The following is a 26,766-nucleotide window of genomic DNA, read 5'->3' as shown; positions in this document are numbered from 1 at the left end:
TGTTTTCTCCTCAGTTTGAATACATAGGTCTTCAGCAAAAAAGGAAATAAGAAAACACTCCTGTCCAGACTTCTTTCCTGCACTATGATTACACCATAGCTGCTTTTGTATTTCCTTTATTTCTCATAAGCAAAACCAAAAATAGCTACAAGGGTTTAGTCTCCTTTACTGTCATCTATTACAGAGTGTTAGCATTCTGCCTCATGCAAATTAAGTTCTTCACTATTTTGCCTAAGAATTACGATAAACCATTTTGTCATCAGATATTTCATATATTTATATATGGTATATATATCATATATTTATAAAATTGTAAGATTTTCTTTTTTGTTGTTGTTTAAATGAGAAACTGTTCAGTCTCCTCATAAATGCATGTACTTTGCAAAAGGAACAGATATGACACATTATTAAGTCATTTTATTATTTATTAACTCAAATTATTTCAGGCCTCTGAAAAGCATATTTTGTTTTTTTTTCTTACTACAACAGTCTTGGGTATGGAATTATTTGTATTTATCTTTAATTACAATCTTTACAAGTCTTCAGATGTAATATTCATCAAAATTGGACACAAAAAAATGGAACTGTCTTATTCAAATCAGCTGTCTCTGCAAATACTGTCTCTGCTCAAGGTGCATTTTCTCTTTGTGACAGACAACAATTCTCACTCATGCTAAGAAGAGTGTTTGTAGCGAAAAGGGACCACAGAGTGGACATGCTTTATACTTCTAAACATATGACCACCGATGTGATGTCAGCTGTTCTGTGCCACATCCTAATCATCAGTGACAAAAGCCAAGAGGAGAGAGAGGGGAAGAATAGTAACATATTAACATACCTTTGTTGTAATCTTTCAGTTTCCAATGGCTTGCAGATTCGGGAAATTCAAGAAGTGTATGCAATATTATATTTAACTGGCCTTGATGAATGTTTTTTCCACACATTCATCTAATTGCCACTTAGCATCCACAAAACACTGCGATAAAGAGTTACACAGTTCAATCGCACACTGTGTGAAAAGCGCTTTCTTTTATTCTTTTATTTTTTTCAAACCTTTATCTCTCTAATTTCTTTTGGATACCATCTGTTCATTATGTAAGAGGAGAAACAATCCATCCTGTTTCGCTTTTTCGTCTAATGCTTCAAGGTTTTACAGAATCATCTTGGGAGGAAAAGGCCTCTTGAGTCCACCTAGTCCAACCCTCCTGCTCAAGAAGGGTCACCTAAAGCATGTTGTCAAGGATGACTGAGTTTTATGTACTTCTACTGATAGAGATTTCCAGTTTCTACGGGCAACCTACGTCCCCACGTCTGACTAGCCTCACAATAAAAGACGTTCTTTTGTGTTCAGATTGATTTTCCTGTGTTTCCATTTCTGCCCATTGCCTCTTCCCATCACTGGGCAGTAATGAAAAAGAGTCTGGGTCTTTCTAATTTTTACAACAAATTAACTGTACGCATCTATTTTACATGTGCTACTTACATCCATTTACATGTGCTTTTTAATTTGAGCTTGGAATAATGGTTTCTTCCATAATTATTTCTACTATAGAGTCGCTCTGATCTTCCAGCGATACAAGTGAGAACCACTTTGCGAACATAGCGATGTGATGCTTGCTCAGATGAGCTTACCGATTTAAAATGATAATGAAAAGACAACACAAATGGATGCAAGAGATGAAAAAAGAACCACTTGGATCCCAGATGTCAGATACAAAGAATTTCAAGTAGTCTGAATATGAAATAGTAATCAGCTGCATGATATCCATAGAGCACTGTGATCAACTCTTTCTTTATTGTGTCAGCAGAAATTCACTCTAATGATTTCAAATTTATTTCAAGTAAAGCTCTTTTCTTAAGTTTTTTAGATTGAAAATCCTGAAGTAATTTCCTTTCTGCCTCAAACATGCTTGATTCTAAGGAATTAAATAAAATAAGAGAGAAATAGTCCACAAAGGCCCCAAAATATTAAAAAAAAAACTGCAGAAAAGTACAAATTCACCTTTAAATTCAGGCAATTTGCAGAAGTCTCTACATCATAAAAGTTAATGCTTTATAACTCACCCAGAATCATTCCAATAGCAGTACCTAAACACATTTATTATTGAAAGTTTTACAACAACAAGAAACTGAAATCAAGAGATCAGACCGAGCACTGCTGAAGCCCAGCTACGTCATCACTGAGTGGTGTAGCTCATACAACAGAAAGAAGGTGTGCCACCTAAAGGGACCTGGACAAGCTTGAAAAGTGGGCCCACGTGAACATAATGATCTTCAAGACAAAGTGCAGTGCTGCGTTGGGTCAGGGCAATGGCAGATATGTGCACAGAGTGCAAGAAGAACTCATTGAGAGCACCCCTGCCAAAAAGTGCTTAAGGATCCTGGTAGATGAAAGACTTAACATTAGGCAGCAGTGTGCATTTGCAGTCCAGAAGGCCAATGGTATCCTGGACTGCATTATGTTGCATTAAAGGCTTAATACCTATGTTGGTGCTACAGGTCCAAATGTTTGACTGGAAGTAGTGGGTAGGGTGAGCACATCAAAGAGGGGTGGCAGCCAGGTTGGGAAGTGATTTTCACCTTCTACTTTGTCATTATGAAGCCCTATCAGCAATATTGTGTCCAGATCCAAAGCCTCCAGCACAAGGATACAGAGCAGTTGGAGTGGACTCAGAGGAGGGTCACAAGGATGACCAGAGATGTGGAGCACCTCTTTTATGAAGAAAGGTGGAAGAAGACAGGCTTGTTCTGTCTGGAGAACAGGAGCCTCCAGGCACATTGCATTACATCTGTCCAGCACGTGAAGGTAGCTTGTAAGCAGGAAGACTGTCTTTAAACAGATTTAAAGTGATAGGATGAGGGGGAATGTCTTCAAAGTAAAAAATTTAGTTTAGGCTAGATCTTAAGAAAAAAAAATTATTTATTCAGAAGGTGGTGAGGCTCTGGAAATGTTTCCCAGAGAGGTTATGAGTACCACAACGTACGTGTTCAGGGACACGTTGGATGGGGCCCTGGCAGCAAGCTACAACAGTAATGTACCAAAGCTCATTATATTAAAAAACAAAAACAAAAAACAAAAACAAAAACAAAACAAACAAAAAAACCCCCAAAACCTTAGAAGCAAAGAGTAAAATTCTTATGACTTAGCAAAAGGCTCAAAAGCAAAACTGCTATTGTGGAATATTAGTTGGTATATGACTAGCGATATTAACATGTGCTACATAAAACAATGAAATAGCAGAACAACTGCTATGCCATTTGCACACCTCCATAATGAAGATGTAAGACTGAACTGTGGGTACGTTGATTTATTTTAAGTCTTAAAGCTTATTGTACAGCTTTGACTGAAAATGAGAAACTTGGAACTTATAATTCTCAGCTGTCCTTGTTCGCACTCATTTACAATCCATGTAGTGCTAAGCTATAAAAACTGTACAGCCTTAAGCCATCCTTCTGGCTGTATCTCATTATTGAATAACAATTTATCTATTGCTGCATATTAAATCAGGATTGGGTACCCATTAAGCTGGATGATTTGCGTGCAGAAAAGTTGGACCCTGATAAAAAGGTCTGACAATGTCTTGTGGCTATTGCTTGCTTAAGCTGAAAAACACAATCATCTTAGTTTGCTGTATAAACAATTCAGGATTTAGAACTCCAGGATTAGTTTAGGAAAGCAAAGAAATATCTTTGCTCTCCCTACTTCTTTTTTTATTACAGCTTTCTAAGATGGAGAGCCACAGCAAAACAATGTTTGACAGGAACATGAGTTCCAGCAAGTACATTTCTTCAGGCATCATTCAACTCTAAAGTATGGAACAAATAACAAGCCAGCAAACCAAGGCTGAATGTAAAACACAATCAAAACGATTTGCTGCTTGGCAGATTATAATAGCATTTCCCAGATCTGTCTGTAATTAGAGCCCCAAGCTATGGTACTTTTGTGTGAGAAGCTAAAAATGGGTTTGCACCACCAAGTTTACAGAGCTCAGAGCGAAACTGGAGTTCGTAAAGTGAAAAGTCTTCAAGGCCACTCGACAATGAAAGCCACAGCCAGAATTGTAACCTTTCTCTGCTCAACTCATTTTAAAAGGAGCCTTCATCAAATGTGAAGCAAAACTGGAGGTAAAATCTGTCATCTCATTTGTGATTAAGACACAACACCTCCATATTACATCCACTATTTTTCCCTTGATTCACTATTTCAACAAGTACTGCTCTTGAGGTAGACACTTCTCTGCCATATATTTTATCTCTGAAAAGACCGCATTTTTCATACCAAACTTTTCATTGTTGCTGTGCTTTCCTTTGGAAAAAGCAGCTGAATTTAATTGTGGTGTAAAGCCTTATTGGATTCTGATCAGAAACCTTAGCTGAATCACTCCTACAGGGATAGCTTCCTGCCATGCACACTGCTGTCCTTGTCCTTTGGGCTTGTGAATGGATCAGATTCATTACAGCACCAATTGTCTCCTCCTTCACTTCTGGGTCAGAAAATTTAGTATCAGCGTCAGTTACTGCATATCAGAGGTGAGTATCAGAAGTGAAAATCATTCACACGAGAATGGCTCTCAGCAGGGACAAACAAAGGAAAAAGGTGAAACAGAAATCCATCTCTGGGAATGCAAACTGGTAGTAGAGGTGCTGTGCTATCATCAGAAACCTCTCTGAATTCCTGTTATGTCAGTTGACAGTGATACTGCATTAGAAAGGTGACAGACAGGACTGAGTGAGCACAGCTGACATCACCAGAAAAAGAAAAAAAACAATCCACTTTGTATTAGAAAAAAGAAGCCCGTTCTCTGCAGTGGTGACAAAGTGCCCCTTGTCTTGGGAGCTGTGACTTGCTGGTAAGACACACAGGCACCTCTCTGTACCTGGATGTAGACATGGAGCATTTGGGTAATTCTACCTGAAGTTCAAAGGGAAGAAGTTTATGAACACAATATTAGGAGCAGATACTTTTCTAATTCAGTCTAAGATGGCCTGATCTTGGTATCAGGGAAGTTAATGGTGATGATAATCTTGAGAGAGATCACATAGCATACACAGGACAAGCAGAGGATCAGGCCCAGCCAGCATGGGCTGATGAAAGGCAGGTCCTGCTCGAGCAATCTGATCTCCTTCTGTGAAAAGGTGATCACCCTGCTGGATGAGGGAAAGGCTGCAGATGTGATCTACCTAGATATCAGTAAAACATTTGACACTGTCTCCCACAGTATTCTCCTGGAGAAGCTGGTAGCCCATATCTTCATTGCCTTCAGGAAAATGGAGTATCCATGATTTCTCTGGGAATCCTGTTCCTCGGTCTCACCACCACCTAAGAGAAAATTTTCTTCCTAATACTTCACCTAACTTTTCCCCCTTTTAGTTTAAAATCATTCATCCATTTATCACTGTTTGCCCATGTAAAAATTTGGTTTCCCTCCTGTTTATAAGCTCTTTTCAAGCACTGCAAGTCTGCAACAACTCTGTGGATCCTCTGGACCTGTTCCAAGGAGCTTTACATCTTTCTTGCATTGCAGTCACTTGACTGTACTCCTGGGACCTCAGAAGGGCAGAGCAGAGAGTGACAATCACCACCTCTCCCTGTTGGCCATCCTTCTTTAGATGCAGCCCAGGTTACCATTGGCCTTCTGGGCTGCAAGAATATGCTGCTGGCTCACGTCAAGCTTTTCATCCATCGGAATCCTTAAGTCCTTTTCCACAGGGCTGCTGTCAGGGAGTTCTACCCTCAGTCTATTTACATACTGAGAATTGCACTGATCCTAGTGCAGCACGTTGGACTTGCTGATTAATTTCCATATTCTCAGCTAGGAAGCTGTTTACGTACGATTGTGCCTGAAAATAAACCAATTTGAAAAAGCCATTTTTCTTTCACATTGTGGGTCCTTCAGTCTCTAATCAGCCAGAGATGTTATATTAGACAGGCATGGCAGGAAAAAAGCCTTTAGTGACAATTAACGTTACAGTCCATTTCCCAGTGAAAGAAAATACTGGGGAAAAGACAGCACAAAATAATCTTCCTGTCTTATTGATCAAAGACAGAAGAATTTTTATTTTTTTTTGATACTGTAGAATGTGCATCTGTATGATCCATCAGTTACATTTTCCAATTAACGTTTACCTGATGTTTATCTCACCTGATAAGATAGAAAAGGTGCCAAAATGCCATTCTTGGGCATCACTGTTAGGACTGCACGCTGAAGAATACTTAATAGCCTGCCCATGGACGAAGCAATCTCAGATCCCCCGAGAGCACCCCACATTGGCTCAATCCTCCCTTATTATTTCTTTACTTTCTGTATATTGCAATTTATGAACTGACTGTCCTCCCCTCAAAAATTTTGCAAAATCATCTTCTTCTGATTCTTCAGCATAAAGAGGAGAATGGGGAACAGATTAGGCTTGCCACACTTCTGTCAAGTGAAAGAATTCAAACTGGTTTTGCTACATTTTGCACAACCTCTAATTGTGGAGATGTTTCATGCTTCACTGCCGTACAGCTTAACCCACTTCAAAAAGGATCACACCAGCATAATTTACTAATTTTTGTGTGCAGATGAGCTACAAATTCCACTCCAAGCAGCATTCCTGCTGTTTCAGATTAGAATCCATGCAGGTGAACCAATCCACTGCTTGGTACTCCAGAAACAACTGAGGGTTCGTTCAGCAGTTTCCTTTCCAAAGTGAGATTTGTCCCCTCAAGACCATGCCTTGTTTAAATCACAGAAGCTTGGAAAGGCAGGATGAAACAAATATTGCACTTCAAACAGTTCCACTATTACAAAGAATCATCACATCAACCGAAGAGATTAAAAAATCTATTTTTACACAATCCACCAGCAATCTGTTTTCAATGACTCCCTTAAGATACCATAAATGTATGCACTCAGCTACTTCAGAATAACCACTATATTTTATAATTGACTGATGATACTGGGTCATGTAAGTAAAACCTCTGCTGACTACAAAGGAAAGGCCATTCAGTAACATCACCTCTCTTTGCTCTACCAGGACACTGTGAGGTGTTAAGAAACCCATTTTCGGCTCCTCCACCTCTTTTCCAAAGCTATTATTCCCCCAAGCTCTTGCAGAAGTGCTTCTTACTTTAGATTGCATGCAAGAAAAAGTCACACAACTGTCTGTAAGAACAGGGACAATTCCTGCCACAACTCTTTACATTAAAGCAGTCTCCTTCTTTTCCCAACCTGTGAAATACTATTTTCACCAGTTACTGCTTTACACACACACTCCCATTCAACAAAAAAATAAAATATACATTCATATATATATGTATATATATATATACATAAGTATACACTTTGTGTCACTTGAAGCACTGGGAATTGAAACAAAACCATGACTGCACAGGCAGAGTAGAAAACATGAATACATGGAATCATTTATTTTGCTTTCCTCACTCTCAAACCCAACAGAAACATCAACAGAGATTACAGGAAAAAAAATAAAAATAAAAAAAAAAACAAGACCAACACAAATGTTGAAAAGCAAAGAACTTACAAGATGACTTCCTTATGCTGTGTCTCTAGTTACACAAAATACAAAGTCTTTCATCTGCTGTATTTATCTTCTCTGTAATTGCTTCTGGAGAAGGTTTAATAGGATGACATGACAAGTTACACAGTGACACAGCTGGTGCAGTCCTGTTTCCTGCCAACAATTGCATCATGCTCTGCTACATATGACGGAGTTCACAGCCCCACTCTATGCACCATTTCATGCCCCCCTCTCCCTTTAACACAAATGTATGCTTGGAGTGAAAACGCAGTCCGACATTCACCTGAGGAGCTATTCAAGGGATTCAGAACTTACTGGAGATGAACACAATTATGTGGGAACATAACGGATTACATGGAGACAGAGACATAGAAAACCAGTTAAACTAAACATTCTTCCACCTGTTAGTCAAGATTTTAGACTAACATACTGGAAAAGATGCTTTTCATTTAGAATAAAATTGGGTATTTCCTCCTGCCTACATGACACAAGTCCTTAAGCTGAATGAGTACACTGAATGCCTCTTCAAAATAATTTTAAAAGACAGAAAAGTTTTTCGTTTTTTTTTTGGTAACGTTTTCTCCAAGCATTTGAAAACACCCTGCTCTCAAAAATTTCTTAGAAATATACCACAAAGTCCTATGTGCAATAACAGGAAACACATGTAATTTGTACCTCTGTCAGATGAACAAGACCAGCAACTGCTGCAACCAACCATAACTAGTACTAACCATAATTAGTACTCCTTTAAAGAAGAGGCACCTAAAGATAGGAGGTACTGCTGTGGCTACTCTGTGGCAGATCTGCCAGATAATGCAAATACTAAGTGATTAGGGTAATGTAGATTCTCTGAGCAGCACAGACCACGAGGAAGACAGGTGTTAACCGATGTTGTGTGTAACAAGCAAATTTGGGTAATATGCTGGAACCACCTGTGGGCCTTTTAGAGCTCTAGTGGATCTTGCTCCATCAAAGCAATTCTGTTTGTCAGCAGACGCAGCAAAGACCAAGACCTGTTTCACAAATAGCAGATTCATAACCAAATCAGTCCTTCTTATAACTGGGAAGGACAAACAATTATTGAAAAAGTAACAAGCACTTACATGCATTTATGAAGAGGTTATTACTTTGTTGACCATTCAAAACAGATTCATTAAGCACTCACTATGTGGCACAAAAGTCAAATTATTCCTGAATCAAGAAAACTCAGTAGTGAAAATCCTTTCAGAAAGCTAAGAGTTAAAAACATAATCCTCTACCATGCCACGTCTCAGCAGGTAAGATTAAAAAGACAATACAGAACAACTCAAGACTGTAATAACAAAGAGTTTATTAGAGTCAAGAATATATAATCACTGTACAGAAAACATTCAGAGTTAACGTGTGAAATACTGAACTGCTCACTGTGCATTACGGTTGCTGAGCCGGTTAGCGATCATTTAATTGACTGCCTACAGCTGGCTAACTTATCAGCAGATAAAAACATTTCTGTAAGCAGGGAAGAAATGACTGTCCTTTCTAAACGATAACGTTTCCCAAGGTCAGAAAGAAAGGATCATACAAATTATATTTAAAACTTACTCTTGGAATAAAGGTGGTAGGGGGAGAAGAGTGGTTAACAATCCCATGTTCTTTTGCAGTGAGGAACAGTTGCTGCACTTTGTACATACACATACTCAGTACAGTAACTATTTCCATTTTTAAATAAGGAAATATTGCCATCAAGTCCAGCACCTTCCAGGTGAACTGGGAGGAAGTTGTGTACTTCAACCTTTGAGGCTCATACATTTCACCAGAAAGAAATACCAGAGTACCCATGCCTGATGGATGGTATAAATAAACATTGGTTAAAAACAACAACAACAACAACAAAAGGCTATTTTTAAACCTTCAAAGAATAAAGACTCAAAAAGCTTCTGAGCTCCCAGTTCTCCACGCTCCTAAGTCTTTAACTTCTGCCTTTCAGTACTGCTTGGTGAAATCCATAAAGGCTTGAGAAGTTTATTCTTGAATATTTGCCGAGACCCGTTTCCACCCATCGGAAAAGGCTTATTTTCTCCAGTACTAAAAAGGGAAGAAAAAAAAAACAGGAATTTGTTCAATCTTTACTTACTCTTAGAAACCAAAGTTAAGAGTAAATTGAACTCTAGGTTTGAAAGACACTGACAATTGCTTCCCAAAAAGGCAGGTGATTTTCACAATCCTTCAAGAGAACAGACAACTTAGAAATCAACTCTACCTGGCATTGGACAAATAGTAAATGCAATGTACACAGTCCTGGTGGTGGATATTCCATGTTTTATTCTGACAAGCACAGAATCCCACCAGGATCCCACCAAAAGGATAAAAACCAGAAGCACTGTCTCAAGTAAAAAGAATCACTGCTGCATTCTGGGATGTAGCAATACTGGGAACACAGCTTTGGGATATCCTAAAGCCTCTTCACATTTACAGTTTAATTGAGTTTGCACCTTAACAGGGCACAGTCATTAGTACAATCCCAGCTGCACAAATATATTTTAGGTGGGACACTCTTCATTTTCCAAGTTTTCCCTTTTTAAAAGTCAATGCTTAATATTAGCCCAGGATACAACTGATCTGAGTTGTATATTCACAAGGAACAAATGCGAAGTAAGTTACACCAAGTGGAGAGTGTTTCCCCCTTCTGCAGAAATAATGCTAAAATGAAAGCAACTTTCCAGGGAAAAATAGCTATCCAGCCTTTATTAGTTATCAACTGAAATTAGTACGCACTTTTTCTCATTTCTCAAGCAATGCAGCACAGCACCATTCACTTATTCTAAATATTAAATTTATTTAATCATCAAGAGTTCGTTGATAACCATTATGAATAAATACCACATAAAAAGGTCTGTAAAATACCTAATAACACATTAGAAACTAAAGGCATGAACTGAATCCAATTCACAATATTATTACAAGAGAACTCTACCATGCTGATGCCAAAATACCTAGTCTATTTTACAGAAGAACACTACTACCTACAGAGTGACATATCAAGTGTTCATACACAATGGTTATTGCAACAACCAACCTTATTAAAAAGCTTTTAACTGTTGCAGTGGAAAGCATAGATTCCCTAAAGGGCTATTTTGGAGGCAGTAGGAGAATAGATACCTATTGATAAATTAAAAACAAAAACAAAAAAAACTTGAGGGCATTTCAAAAATGGAAAACTGTGGTTTTTTAGGACCTAATTTAAGTGAGTACCATTACACCTGCGTAGGTTATTTGTTTGGTTTTTTTTTTTGAGGCAATTTCTATGACTATTTAGAGGAAGGTCATCAGCAATTCAATGCAGTATTGTACACAAACAAACCGAAAGCTTCAATGAGCCATTGTGTAAGGTGACTACTGCAAATTCAATTATGCATTAATTGTTCATTTGTTCAACAATTTAGAGCCTCTGAAGACTTCAATAGTAAATACTTAAAAAGAAGACAGCTTCGGAAAATTTTGATTATTGAAGTAGTGAATATCATTACAAAGTGTCCTACCTCATTTTGTAATATAAAGAGAATAAACTTACACTTTTTTTTATTATTTTTTTTTTAATACAGTCTCTAGAATGTTAATTCTTATGAACTGCCAATTCATCTGTGACTATTCTTTTTGTATCCTCACACTGACACGCATTCAGCGTTCTGCAAGGGGAAGCCTGCAGCTGTAGCTTTTTACAGTGTAAGAATGAAGGCAATAATCAGAACTCCAAAACTAGCCAAAGTCTCCTATATCACATGGGGCTAAAACATTTTAAGCACATAATTGCAGGAAATAAAATAGAAAAAAAAAGCTAAAGGACATAGATGTCAAACACTACAGCAGCACAAACTCTGCACACGGAGTTCACAGCCTCATGAAAAACAGCTTGTTGCTTAAAACACCATTCTAGATCAAGAAGCCTCAGGTTCATATTCTTGGTTACTGTATGTATTCTGAACAAATCTGTCTTGCAATTATAAGAGCAGCTGTAAGGGTTGAAGAAAGGTCAAGTTAGAATAAGTCTGAGTGGAAAAAGAAAAGGTCAACTAAATCAGATCCATAAACTCTGACTTACTAAAACAGTTTCACAAATGTAATAACAATTATGTAGTACAGACTGGCAGTCACCTAATACCAACGGAGTAAAAATATATGTCTTAAAAAGTTACTGTTGGTATGTGATTAAAAGAAAGGTCTACACACATACTGGAGGCACTTGAAAATTTTAATCTTGGATCTTTACAAAGGCCTTATTTATTTATAGGATCCTGAGGTGTGAGGCATTTTTCACTTTTTAAAATAACCATTCCACAACCTATGATCAAATTCATCCATAATATAACAAATTTTGAAGCATTTTCATTTTCCAACAGAAAATGCAAAATCACCTTTATAAAATACATAGGCAGATGAAAGTGACATTTTTACTCTCTCCCCTGCACTGTAATGAAGTTTTTAAAAATAAAAATTTAATTTGTAGAACAATAAATTCTTTGGAACTCCTTCAGCAATATGAATAGCCACAGAAACTGAGGACACCTGATTTTATCAGTTTTTGATCACTCTTCTGAAGGATTCAAAAAATATTGGTATAATGTCAAGCTTTTGAAACCACTTTTATCTTTTCTCTCAAATCTGTTTATTCTCACAAGTCTAATATTCAAGTACTGCAATGTCTTAAATCTCTGATAAGCACAAACTTTAATAGCTATACAGAAAAAGCATTTTTTGTTAGCACAACTTCACTCAAATATTTAACTTCTTTTTAATTACTATGAATTATACTAGGATAGCAGCCATACATACGGTTAACAACTTTAGTCTACAAACTCTAGCAGGAATAAACTTCATTATTAAGACACAACATTTTGCTCCTTTACTTGGTGATGCAGGTTCTCCACTACTAGACATCTTCTGGAAGCAAGGAGCCCTTTTCCCATTGTCCCAATACAAGGTCTCAGGCCAAGCTGCATTCCTGAATGAACTCTGCCTGTTTGGAGGTGCCTAACGTAACAGGGATAGCTGCTTACATAGCTGCTGGGGACAACACCTTGTAGTGCACTATCACTACTGAAGAGAAGCTTTATGATTTTTGAGCAGAGATCCTGGCCCCTCCTATGCACCCTGTTGTGCAAGCTGCTGCCTTAATTACAAAGGTAAGTAATTACAACACACAGGTCAGGAATTATCACAAAGGTAGGAAAGGAAGGAAATCTATCAGCACTTTGGGAATGAAATATACAAGAGTTCTTGACTTTTTTTTTGTAGAACTCCAATGTTCCAATTTGTAGTTCTTACCTTTGGTAAGGCAGTCAGTTACATCTCAACAAGTATGTTTGCTAAGTGCCTGAAAGAATTTTCTAGGACCACTGAGAGCTTGCTCTGCAGTGCTGTCAGCAAGAACACATTTTGAACTTGTTGAAAAATAAATTAAATCAATGGTAACAATGAAGTCTTGAACTTGCCACTTTGAATCTGACTTTACTCAGTTTTCAGAAAAAAACACCAAGAAGCTATCTCACCTGTGCAAACTTATGGATTTGTTCCACCACAGCTGCAAAGAGGGCATGGACGCTTTCATCAATTAGGCTCTGCATATAATGGACGGCTTCTTCATCAGAAAGGTCCAAACGGAACTTGTCCTGTACCTGAAATGGGGTGTTCACGTCAAACAGGAATTTAATTCAACAGTTACAGCACACAATTGTACCCAAACCAACAGTAGCAGACACTGGCATTAAAACTGTAGAATTTTAGTAAATAATCTATTTAACTTCTAAATTTCAGCAGATTACTGGCAATTAGCACTTTTATGTAAAATGCCAGATTTCTGAACTGCTTTAAAATGTCATTAAAATGTGTATTAAAAAAGCAAGAATACCCTCCCAACACTATCTCCATGAGTAGCTAGATGGAGACACTGCTATTCCATACACTGTTTTCTTTTAAAGCAACATATTTTAAAAATTGTATCCATTGTACAAATTAAGCATTTTGCCTGTTAACTGCAATTTATTTACGAATTAAAAGCCAAAAGCAGTGTAATTAAAAATAAAGCAACAAGATCTATATTGCCCTATTTCAGCCGTGGCAGTAACTGTGATCCATGAATATTTACAAAGGCATAGTGAATGCCTTTTTGTGAATTCCAAGTAATTTCAAGGCAACTATCAGGACTGCTCCAGATGGCAACATCTCATAAGCACCGCTACTACAGACCTGCAGATTTTTCCTTTAGTACAGAGAACTGGCAAGAGCTGAAACATCTAAAACAAAGCAAAAAATTTGCTTCTCAGGAGCTAAGTAAGTTTAGTAGACAGTACTTTTTATCCCTCGAGAACATAATATGAGAGTCAGGTGCATAAGTAAGCACTTTGGATGAGTTCAAGTAATTGCAGGGAAAGAATTGATATAGTATTACAAATATCAAAACATAATTTCTAAGTTTTACAGAATCACAGAATCATAGAATCACAAGGTTGGAAATAACCTATCATTTATATCTAGTCCAACTGTCTCCTCATCACCATTGCACCACAAGCACTAAACCATATCACGCAGCACATCGTCCAGACGCCTCTTGAACACTGCCAGAGACTGGGACTCCACCACCTCCCTGGGCAGCCATTCCAGTGCCTGACCACTCTCTGAGAGAAAAAGTTCTTCCTTATGTCCAATCTAAACCTCCTCTGGTACAACTTGCAGCCATTTCCCCGGGTCCCTGGCAGAAGAGGCCAAATGCCTCTTCTCCACAACCTCCCTTCAGGAAGTTGTAGAGTGCAGTGAGGTCTCCCCTGAGCCTCCTCTTCTCCAGACTAAACAATCCCAGCTCCCTCAGCCGAGGGATCTGGAGGGATCTCTAGACCCCTCACCAGCTTCATTGCCCTTCTCTGGACACATTCCAGGACCTCAACATCTTTCCTGTAGTGAGGAGCCCAAAACTGAACACAATACTCGAGGTGTGGTCTCACCAGTGCTGAGTAGAGGAGGATGATCACCTCCCTGCTCCTGCTGGCCACACCATTTCTAATGCAGGCCAGGATGCCGTTGGCCCTCTTGGCCACCTGGGCACACTGTTGGCTCATGTTCAGCCAAGCATCAACCAACACCCCCAGGTCCTTTTCTTCTTCACAATCATCCAGCCACTCATCCCCAAGCCTATAACACTGTATGGGGTTGTTGTGCCCAAAGTGCAGAACCCGACACTTGGCCTTGTTGAACATCATCCCATTCACCTCAGCCCAGCAGTCCAGCCTGTCTAAATCCCTCTGAAGGGCGTCCCTACCCTCAGGCAGATCAACACCACCTCCCAGCTTGGTGTCATCTGCAAACTTACTGAGGGTGCACTCTATCCCCCCATCCAGGTCATCAATAAAGATATTAAACAAGATGGGCCCCAGTACCGAAACCAGAGGGACACCACTTGAAACGGGTCTCCAGCTGGACTTCATTCACCACTACCCGCTGGGCAAAGCCTCTAGCCAGTTCCTTACCCAAAGAAGTGTCTACCTGTCCAGGACACAGGCAGCCAGTTTCCCCACAAGAAGCCTGTGAGGGACCGTGTCAAACGCTTTGCTGAAGTCTAGGTAGACTACATCAACAGCCCTTCCCTCATCTACCAGTCTGGTCACTGTAAGACATTATTCTGTTAACATCAGTGTCTCAAAGCTTGCTGGGGACACAGACAGACTTGCTCAAGTCCAGGCAAGTCCTGGGCAAGGGTTGTGAAATCCTTTGTCTGGGGGACACAGATGGACAAGGCCAGGGGCAAGGAGAGAGATGAGCTGCAGCTAAATAGCTGTGAAGTGCTCTTTTGTGTTGACTTATCTCAGGATGATGGCCATCTCAAGGGGTAATCAATGACTCTTGCTCAAGGCCCATCCTTGTCACCTAGGCAGGAGAACAAGAAGGATAAAAGAGGAACCAAAAACCATGAGAACAGGGTTTCTGCCAACAGATTCCTCATGAAGAAGAACAAATGTTTTCTGCCAACAGATTCCTCATGAAGAAGAACAAGGATTTCTGACAACAGATTCCTCATGAAGAAGAACGAGGATTTCTGACAACAGATTCCTCACGAAGTGATGCCTGCATGCTGAAGTAAAAGAAGAGGTGTCTGAGATCAGATTCTTCACACTACGGAATTCCCGCATGCTGTCGAACTCTCCTGGGCATGCTGCCTGAGCACTGCTGCTTCCTCCTGGATTGGCTCCACGACCGCCTCTTGCTACCTGCTTGCTGCACAAGGCCAGCCACGCTGCTGCTCTCCTCCTCCCCCCTCACAGCTTCTGCCTCAGACCTTCAAATATCAAGCAGCAGGACGATGCTGGATGCTAGTGGTGACTATCCCCGCTTTAGGCAATTCTTGCTTCTTTCATATCTTTTCTATCGCCCTCCTTCCCTTCCACGTCTCCCTGATTAGGATTTGTAATAAACTGGTTGGACTAACATATGAACTGTTGTTTCTTAATCTCACGTTGGATATATAGATATTAAAAGAACCTCCTCTCCCTCCTATAAATTGAAGTGAGACAGTCACCTAGTCATAGAAGGAGATGAGGTTGGTCAAGCACGACCTGCCTTTCATGAACCCATGCTGACTGGGCCTGATCCCCTGGACACTATGCACATGCCGTGCAATCTCATCCAAGATGATTTGCTCCATAACCTTCCCTGGTACTGTGGTCAGCCTAACAGGTCTATAGTTCCCTGGATCCTCCTTATGGCCCCTTCTTGAAGATGGGAGTCACATCAGCAAGTCTCCAATCCTCTGGGTCCTCATCAGTTAACCAGGAGCGCTGATAGATGGCTGAGAGGGAGTTGGCAATATTATGATATGATGCATGTGCAAGAAGTTGTTTCAATGATTAAGTTTTTCATAGGGAAAAACTGTGACTTATTTCCTATCCAAACTTTCCCATTTTCCATCTCTGACAGTTGAGCTCATTACTTTTTTTTTTTTTTTTTTTTTTTTCCCCCTAGGAATTCTGCATCACAAATCTCTCTTATACGGAAATGTTAAAGTCTTAAGTTCCTTCTAGAACTTTTCCCAGATAAAACTGAAGACAGACTGTAAGCCAAAATGAAGTTTCTTTTGGACATTTTCTATTCAATTACCTTTATGCATTGACAAAAATGCCTAATTTTTTAGCAATGTTCTTAATAAAGCCATATTAATGATATATCATAATCTTTTCACCCCCTTTTGTATCCTTTTTATATATCAAGGATACCATATATGCATCCACCCTTTTCTTTATGACAACAAAACCATCTAAGATTTCAGTTAATTATTACTCTGCATTCTTTCCAAAGCAAAGTATTTTAGAGAAGTACCTTTCAGCACTACAGTAAAAGCCTAAATTAATTGGCCAACTGTGGAAAGATAACACTGCTGCACTCAAAATATAGTTACAACTCTATTCTTATTTTCAACATACCAACAAAAAATTAAATTCTTCAGCAATATTATTTCAAAAAGAAGTATGATCAGTATGGAAGGAAAGATTAAGCTGGAAACATTCAAAATCTCAAGAAAGCAAACAGCAGGAAGGGAATTAGAGAGTACTTCAGGCTAATACTTCTATTTTCATAGTAAGTGTTTGTTATCTCCCATATGCATGTTAGAAGTTTGACAGCAAGATGCAAAATAGAATCAAGCTGAACTTAATGGACTTTTCACATGCTTGCAACTATGCACAAGCTTAAATACTTCCGCAGCAGAGACAACAGGCTTCTATCATAATTAGTTTCATGTTTACTGGAAAGGTGATTTGAGATTTTAGGCAAATTTCTATTGGCAGCTTCTAAGAAACAAAAACAATTCCTCAAACACTATCACTTTTTAACTATAGTCTTTAAGCATTTCAGCTATTTTTTGATGTTCTCACAGGAGAACTCAAAATCATACATCATACATTATGATGCTACTTTACTCTAGGGAATTAATGACTCAGCTACTTCCCACCTTCCCCAGGAGCAGACTGGGATGGTTACATATGAGGAAAGATTTACCCACAGTTACATTCTAAAATCTACTTGCAAGTAACAGCAGGATCAAATGCTGCTGAGTATGAGATCCTTACCTGAAAGTTTTTCAGCACTGCGATTAAAAATGACTGCTGCAACCTAGCTGAGAAGAAGCATGGCATGATGACAAATTATCTCTAGAGCTGCAACATCATCAAGAAATTTAATATACATTGACTTATTGTTCTTGTAACAAAACCAACAGTAATTGTTGCTTGAAATCTCTCAGCTCCAAAGTAAACCATGTGTTCTAAAAGCCAATAGCTTCTCACAGAAGATGTGCAACTAGCAAAAGATTTTTGCACAATATTATGCAAATATGAAGGTCACATTCTGATGAGTTACACAATTACCTAATTTTACACAGCTAAGAATAACTGTCGCTATGAATATATAAAAAATATTCCAATTGAATTATTTACCAACAGTTCCCATTTTGTCATTTAAACAGCTCTTATTAGTTTGCTATTAGTTTTATTCAAAGAGAAAATAAGTATATTTGATGAAGATATTTAAGTTTTTGTTTTGTTTTCAGAGAAGTTTTAAACCCCAAACTGTATACATACAATAACTTCAAATTTATTTCATAATGTTTCATTATTAGAACTTGAACTGTTATGGGTGACAGTATGAACGACAGTATCTATGAAAATACTAATACTGAATTTCAGTATCGTAAGTAGACACTTTCTGTCAACCTGCACACTGGATAATGTAATTTATAAAAGAGAACAAACGAAAAAAAAAGTAGGTACATGGACTCACAAGACTTAGAAATTCAGAAGGGAAAGATATAATGAAGATGAACTAAACAGAACTGCTCAGAAAACAATACAGGAGTGTGGAAATTTAGGGATAAATATTTAAGTATTAATTAGTTTCAAATGAATTGATGAAGGGAATATAAAAGCTGACCATCACTGCAGAATCTTATGGAGGAAGAGGGAAACTCCTGCAGGTCGCAAGCCAAAACAACAAAATCAAGCTCTATAGTATAACCATGAGTAAATACTGCTTAGCAACATGATCATCACATGTAAAACCATAGGCTTAGGCTTCTCAACTCTTGCTGAAATAAACTCAAGTGAAAAGCACTACAAGAGGAGAAACTAGTTAAGTGCCAGCTTCTTCCCCAAGTTAAATGTCAAGCACAAGCTGAAAATATAGCACGGTAACAAAAATAGGGTGCTCAGTTCGTTTTGATTCCTACATGTGTATCAAGTTTTTACACACTGAAAGACTGCTAACATACTCAAACTCAGTTTAGAATTACTGCTGTTAACCAAATTCATGTTTTGTGAACATCTGCAGATACAACTGACAGAATTATTGAAAAAAGAAGCACTATATTTTGAGCAACTTACTGTGTACATAAGAAAACCCTCTTCATGCTGTTTCACTCTCTAACTGCAAGCCAGCAATTCCAAAGACTGATGGCCACTCTAGCATGTATTCTCACAGCAACATGAAGCACCACTGCTGGAGTTTACTGCAACAACTAGCTACAGATCTAGCTGTTAGCTATTTTTATCACTGTAATACAGAATTGCTCACTGAAAAGTCGTCTTACTCAAATATAAGACAAACTTCAGTGGTCTCTTTGGTGACAGTACGCATCGGATGCAGGAATCAGCAGCTACAAAAACCTCAAATGAAACCATTTGATAGTCAATAAAATTTATTGAGATCTTCTGAGTTTTTACTGTTATGCCCTAAGAATGATAATAACAGCCAGCATTCACTGCTAATATAGCAAAAATTGGCATTTCATTCTTGGCTCAACCCTTACCACATTTTATCTTTTTCAAAAAGCTTTCTCTGCTTTCTGTTGTTTGATTACAACACAGTTCAAACAACTCATGATACAAACTATTCAGGTGCTCTATTCGCATGAGTCATTTCATTTGAAAGGCTATCCTGACAATAGCTTTTGTTTTGAAGGCTTTGATTTGAACAGGTTATAGTTTTCAAATGAGCTGGTAAAAGCTTCAGCATTATTGTTTTTAAGTAAAAGCCAGTGAAGATATCTCTAAATCGATCTTACAGAAAAAAATTGGGTTTTAGCTCACGCAACGTACAAAGATCACTGTTACATTTTAGAACTTCCTAATACTGGCCAAATATGTACTTATGATCAAATGAACAGCATAATATAATGAAACAAGAACACAGGAGTATTCTTGTACTCTATTCACTCTGGTTTATTCCAGCCTTTTTGGATTTCAAAATGAATATATATACAGAATCAACAGCCTATAAACAGTAAAGCTGGATGTGCAGCTGCAACATCATTACCCAAATGAACTTCTACCTAGGTAAAATGAGCTCAGTGTCACTGTGACAGTATTACAAAGAATAAACCTCAGAGGAAGAGGGAGTAAATACAAATTCTGAAATCAAGAGATTCCAGCCAAGCAAAATTGAGTTCATTTCTCCTACACAGAAATAAGAAATCTCCTCACAATATTAATACATCTCAGATATGTTTCCTAGCTCCATCTTTCAACAAATATTAGTACTTTTAGTTGGGTGGAAAGGGACAGAATTCCACTTTAAAAAGAGGCATATCAGACAACAAATTAGAAGTCTTTCCACTGACTTGAAAACTCAATTCTCATTTATCCATTGTGATAAAGAGGAAGAAAGATGACAAGGAGTTTTACTATAATCCAGATGAAAAAAAACCAAAAAAAAAACCAGAAGAACCTCATAAACGAACTCAGGTTTGGAAACAAAGCTAGTTCAGAAACCTTGTCTGCCACCTTATGTCCCAGTGTATTTGTTCCAGATTCTCTGCCTGTAGAACAAGAGTATTTCACCTTGATGACTTTAATGTAAAAGAAACATTGAGCTACTTTCACAAACAGCAGTTACCTTCTGCTTACAGGAAGACAGTATTTATGCCACTTATGTTTCCTTCACCTTCACCTATAAATGCTACAGTTGCAGCATCGTTACAGTGCCTTCTTTTAATCAATGGGAATCTGAAACATAGTTCAATCAATTATAACACTGTCCTTCAATGCCTGCCGAGTTCTTTGTGTGACAATGAATCACTGGTCCCCGATATTTTCTAATTCAAACGTCAAATTTGCTATGAAGGACAGACAGAAGCCATTTGGTGTTTCCTGCAGAAAAATCAAAACCTTTTTTTTTTTTTTTTTTGTTAAAAATGATAATACTGAATATTTTTATTATGCCTGAAGAGTGATAATCTACTTCCTCCTTAGGCAAAGCTGGCTGTATAATTCACTGCATATTTTAGTTATCCCTCCTTAAAATTAGAGCATTATGGAATTTTGAAAATTAACTATTAGCAATAAGCATTGCAGCTGCACAGAAAATAAAAAGGCTAGTTAATAGCAGTGGCAAAAAAACTGTAGGAGTGGATTTGCATTGTACCATCAGATATTCACTGACACGTCGACCTAAACAGATTTTGGCCCATTTTGGCCCCATTTTCCTTTTCCAGGAAAATGAGAAGTGGAAAAGAGTAAGCAAAGACTGGAAGGTTTAAAGGTGGTAGCTTCAGAAGCTAGAGAAACTGACATAAGAACATACTGGGTAGGATCTTCTACTACTTTTCAATTTAACTTCATTTTTGAGCCAGAGTAGTTTTTCAGAGAAGCCTGAATCAGAGCACTGCAATAGGAGATGGTGTCATTAACCATGAATTGAAGCACACTACACTGACAATCTTCCTTATGAGTAGTACAGTGAGTATAAAAGGAGACAAAAGATTGAAAAAGAACTAATTTAACTGCTACTTTCTCTTTTTCCTATTGGAAAAAGCACCAAATGAAACTGGATTGAGGGAAATGAATCACTGAAACAATATTTTAAATTTGAAAAGTACTACCTGGGCACAAAGTGAAGGTGGATATTTGGTTGAAAATAATATTCTATATATACTGAAAGAATAATCACGAAAGCTGAAACTGCAAATGTCCTCCCCCTACCAAAACCAATGCGGACATTTGTTTTTCAGTCCACTCTTAGGTGTGAGAACGTATCACCAAAGTCTGCACCAGTTTAATTTCTGTATATAGATGTTATGCAAAGAAAGAAGGCACTGTCAAATTTTAACGTGTTCCAAATCCACATCTCCACCTGAAATGACTGGAAGTTTTTGGTACGTTTTGTGCTAACACTAAGAAAACAGCCACATTGCCTTTATCTCTCTGATAAACAAAATTAGCCTGTGCAGATTTCACTCTCCTTTGAAGAAGAAGAAAGCACCTTCAAAAATGACAGGAACAGAGAGCCCAACTCCACTTACATCATCCTGTGCCATAAAACATGTCAAGCAGGTGTAGCCTACACTTATTATACAGAAAATTGCACATGAGAGGCTGCTATTTCAATTCTGTCTTAATTCAGTACATATTTCTCCCAAGATGTATCAGAAACACTGGACAGAAATGTCACCCAGACAATAGGCTTGTTCTTTAGGATGTTATTTTCCTTAAGAGCTATTTTCCTTTTGCACTCAAATATTTCTAAAAAGTCTCAATTACCACAGTAGAATGAAAGTGCTTTAAAAAGACTAAGGTCACCCAGTTAAAGGGTTAAAGTTAAAGGGAAAACACGTAATACTTTTTTCCACTGTTTTCTTTTGTGTTCTACTTGGTCCAAACCTAAGGAAGGCAAACTTTCAACCACCTTTAAAGCCTGATTAGTTAGCATTTTGTTATACCAACTTACACCACAGGAGGTGACAAAAAAACACGAGAAAGGAAGCCATACAAAATGGCTGTAGAGATCTTTATGATTATAGTATCATATACGAAAATTTTACTTTCATTTAGAAGAGTTATATGTTTATAAAACTTTTAACACGCATTCAGGCTGTAAGGTAATGCTATTCTAGAAGTTTATAAAATAACACTATGATACTTCTAATGCAACATTTTACTTGCCAGTGTGTTTTTACATCCCATTGTTCATGAGCTTGCACATATTTTGTGCAACTTACAGTACTTCCCTGCGTATTAGGAAAAAGGAGGACACATTATTCTGCTTTGTGAAGTGATGGATTAGACTGCAACCCAAGCTACTGCCTAACATAATGCTTTAACTTTGAGGAATCACATGGTGGTCATTCATGAAAAATCTTTCTTATTGCTTCAAACCTATGCAATGTACTCCAATATATCTGCTTCAGTAGTAACAGAAACATGACACACAACCAGTTCAGCAGTAGAATTTGCTCAGAATACAGTAAGTATGTTATAAACTGCCTGCTTTTTTCATCTCATTAAGCCAAACTGAAGGAATTGGCTTCTCTTACACCACAAGAGGGGTACAGCTGCATCTCATGAAAAATTATAACTTTAAGGAGTGCTGAACAATTTAAGCAATACACAAGTTTCCTTGTAGTTTAATGATAAGTTGTACTCTTGACTTATTAACAAACAAAAACAATCTTTTATTTTCTAAATTACTTGACAGCTGTCTGCAAGATCAGAGCCTAACTAGCTCAATGATACCTAAATATTAAAAAAAAAAAAGAAAAAAAAAAGACTGAGTATTGCTGCATTACCAGTAATAAAAATGCTGTCCACAACATTCCATCAACATTACTATTCAGAATGCCTTTTTAGATAAAGAAATATTTGTGAATCTCCATCTTTGTCTTCCACTAGCGCGGAATTAAGGTTGAAACAGCTATTGACTCGAGTAAGAAAAAGGTAATTTAATTTTACTGGTCAGTCCCAAAAGGATCTTTAGCTAATGTGAGTCTGCTGAAATATATATCGATTTTTTGTTTAAAGTTTTTTTAAAAAGAAAAAAATAATAATAATAATAAAAAAAATCAATGGAAATACTGAAAGCATTTATTCAATTTTCCTACAATAAGGTACAGTGTTATCTTACTTCTTAAATGATCTAAGAAACCTGCCATTCAGTGCAAGAGACAAAAGACACAGTCTTCTTTTTTTTTTTAATACCACAACTAAAATTCAGAATTACTTTCAGGCAGACTAATGGGCATTAATTATCCAAAACAAATTTTCTAACACATTATCTAAAAAATCACCTGTTCACCTTTTTACAATGGATTAAGATTATTTAACAATTTTACAGTGGATTTAGGATGGTTCTGCTGCTCAGCCATTTTAGAAAGCACTTTTGTAGTTACTTTGAACACAGTTTAGTTATGCGTAGTTATGTCTAGAAAGACAAGGAAAGCTTTCCAGTTACCTTTTTTACAGTCTTGTCAGGCTCAAGAGCAATATCTGGAATGTTGGCATCTACCATAAGGGAAAATAAGTTCAAGATCAAGTTGGAGTACCTGAAGAGAAGAGCAAATTAGGTAAATGCACTTTGCAGCCTGTACAAAAGAAAACATTTTGTGAACAATTTAGTTTAAAGAGAACAAAATCATCTTAATATGAGTTGGTAACATTTTAGAGAAGTTTCATACACGTTATTCTCACATATTTGGATAAACATATGCTAGAATGTCAATTCAAAGGTTTTCTATATTAATAAGGATAGTAGCGATGCAGTAGTATTATATAAATTAACAATCAAACAAATGAAGTCCTCACAATAAGAAATAATTTTTCATTTTGCTGCAAGGGTTCCTGCCATAACAGGTTAAATTTAAGTGGTTTAACCAGATCTACATATGCAGTTGCCCAGTTCAGCTGAAATAACTCCAACAGCGTATTATTCATAACCATTTGAAGAGAAAAAACAGCAGTTTTCAGCTTTAACTAGGTGCTGGTAGTACTTCCAAATCTTCTAAGGAACATCATTTTACCCTTGCAGGAAATTAACTGTAAGTTGCGTACTGAAAGGATAATTTCCAAGCCGTTCAACATAAAGTGAAGCTTCCTTTGCTCTCTCTGAAGACATCTTATCTCCTTTTAGAGAAAATGTATGCAACAATCTTCAAAACCCCAAATACTACTTTCCTAAAAGCACTAGGAGCTTTTTAGATGGTAGAAAATGAATTCATAACAGCAAAACCTACTAGAAAATTTCAGAATATATACAAGCTGGCAACTTTACAGAATACAGAACTAACTCACAAAATCTTTTGCACATAATTATTTTAATTATTAACAGGAACTAGTATTTCCTAGACCATTCTGTGAGAATCCTTCTTCGTTTTTTGGCTCAAAGCTTGCTTCCTGAGGTATTTCTTGTTGTAAGACTCTGATTGATTTGTTGAAGAGGCAAGTGATGGGTGCTAACCGTGTGACAATGGATATCACTTTGGGAACATTTGAAAGCCCCTTCCTCCAGAACTGCTTGCTCTGTAGAAGAGCGGAAGAGAGTGCTCAGGAGTGTTTGCTGGCAGAAGATCTGGCCTGTGACTAAACAGCTCCAGCTAGGTGTGGGAAAATTGGAGAACGATACCATCGTGTTCTGTGAGAAACAGGATGCAGGTGGGCACCCCTGCTCCCTCTTATCTGCTGGCAAGGCCCAGAAGATGAGAACAAAGCAGTTTCTGCTGAGATCCCAGAGCCAGAAGCTGCCACTCCAAGGGGAGCTGACACAACCACTTTGAAAGCAATGAAAAGGGGCCATCATCGCCATGGTCATCGTCCTAGTCGTAGTCGTTGTCAATAGAACAACTCTGCCTGATGACCCACCACTACTGAAGATCAAAGACTGAACTACGAACCTCGCTGGATCCATGGTGGTGACTATCTCCCTCTTGCTGCCTACAAAGACTCCTTGCTTCTTCTTTCCTATCTTTTCTATCACCCTCCTTCCCTTCCCCATTACCCTAATTCATAATAGTGTCCGTCCTCCCCTTCCCCATTTCCCTGATTAAGATTTGTAATAAACTGGTTGGACCAACATTTGAACCGCTGCTTCTTAATCTCACGCTGGGTGTACAGATATTTAAAGAACCTCCTGTCCCTCCTATAAATTGGAGCGAGACACATTCCAATATAAGGTTTAACTCTTTAGTACACAAGCAATTATTTTGAACTGTTTGGAGAGAAATCTTCTGTCTGCAAAGCTTCAGCTGTTCTACCTCATTTTCATGAAGGCAAAAAAATTACTTTTAGCACAGATTAAAATAAAAAGAAATAAATTTTACTTTTTTTTTCTTTTTTTTTTTTTTAGTTTTCGGTTTTAGTTTTGTTTTGTTTTCCAAATTGGGCAAAAGAAATATGGCAGCCAAGTTGCAGTAGAGCCAGAAATCACCATAAGTTTTCATGAAAATTTGTTCTACTTGCTTGAGACTATCATGACTCATGTTAAACATACTTAAATCTTCCAGCTTTACTCTATCAAGACTGTTTCTAAGTCATCGGTAGCTTACAGCAATTGCTGTTTCCAAATAGCAATTTCCTTCTTTGCTTCTACTGCTCTTTTGTAATCAGATGAAAGCAACTTCCAGAGGGACAGTCTTGAGCAGAGGACCCAGCTGAATCTCATGAGATTCAATAAATCCAAACAGAAGGTCTTGGTTGCCCTAGGTTGAAGCAAAATCCACTGTCAAAACAAGCTGGAGGATGAGAGGGCTGAACACAGCCCTGCCGAGAAAGACCTGTAGTATTGGTAGATGGGAAGCTGACCATGAGCCAGCAACGTGCTTCACAGCCCAGAAAGCCAACTGTATCCTGGGCTATGTCAAAAGCAATGTGGCCGAAGTGCAAGAGAGGTGATCCCTCTCCTCTACCCTGTGCTGATGAGACTTCACCTGGTGTTCTGGGTCTAGACAGGGAGTCCTCGGTACAAGAGAGACATGGACCTGTTGAAGCACATCCAGAGGGCCACAAAAATGATTCAAGGGATGGAACAGCTCTCCTACAAGGACAGGCTGAGAGAGCTGGGTCTATTCAGACTGGAGAAGAGAAGGCTCTGAGATGCCCTGATAGCAGCCTTTCAGTATTGAAAGGGGAGCTACAGGGAAGAAAGAAAGAGACACTTCAGTGATGATAGGAAAGAAGAAACGGTTTTAGGCTTAAAGATGGTAGATTTCAGTTGGACATAAGGAAAATGTCTTTTACAGTGAGGGTGGTGAGACACTGAAGCAGGATGCCAAGTGATGTGGTTGATGCCACGTCCCTGGAGAATTTCAAGGTGAGGATGGATTGCGCTCTGGGCAACCTGATCTAGTTGTGCATGTCCATGTTCATTGCAGGGCAGTTGGACTATATAGGTCCCTTCTAACCCTAATGTTTCTATGATTCTACAAACTTGAATTATGTGGTGAGAAATTAAGTGGACAGCAACGGGAGG

General features: G+C 38.1%; 2 protein-coding genes across 3 annotated transcripts in view; one reads left to right on the top strand and one right to left on the bottom strand.

Moving 5' to 3' along the window:
- The window catches only part of LOC128074636 (uncharacterized), a 964,422-nt gene that overhangs the window by 579,346 nt on the left and 358,310 nt on the right, over positions 1-26,766 (top strand). The gene's annotated exons all lie outside the window — the stretch shown is intronic.
- PIK3C3 (phosphatidylinositol 3-kinase catalytic subunit type 3) overlaps positions 8,828-26,766 on the bottom strand; it is a 66,488-nt gene continuing 48,549 nt past the window's right edge. For both annotated transcript variants that reach the window (XM_052670647.1, XM_052670648.1), the window contains 3 exons: positions 23,758-23,848; positions 13,047-13,172; positions 8,828-9,585 (listed from right to left, as the gene is read on the bottom strand). In XM_052670647.1, the coding sequence (XP_052526607.1) occupies positions 9,571-9,585; positions 13,047-13,172; positions 23,758-23,848 (232 nt within the window). In that variant the 3' untranslated portion in view covers positions 8,828-9,570. The remainder of the gene's footprint in view (positions 9,586-13,046; positions 13,173-23,757; positions 23,849-26,766) is intronic.

This window comes from Tympanuchus pallidicinctus, unplaced genomic scaffold (assembly GCF_026119805.1).
Source record: "Tympanuchus pallidicinctus isolate F22 unplaced genomic scaffold, pur_lepc_1.0 scaffold9, whole genome shotgun sequence".
Classification (NCBI taxonomy): Eukaryota; Metazoa; Chordata; class Aves; order Galliformes; family Phasianidae; genus Tympanuchus; species Tympanuchus pallidicinctus.
Note: the sequence above shows the minus strand (reverse complement) of the source record. Positions and strands in the feature narration are given on the sequence as shown.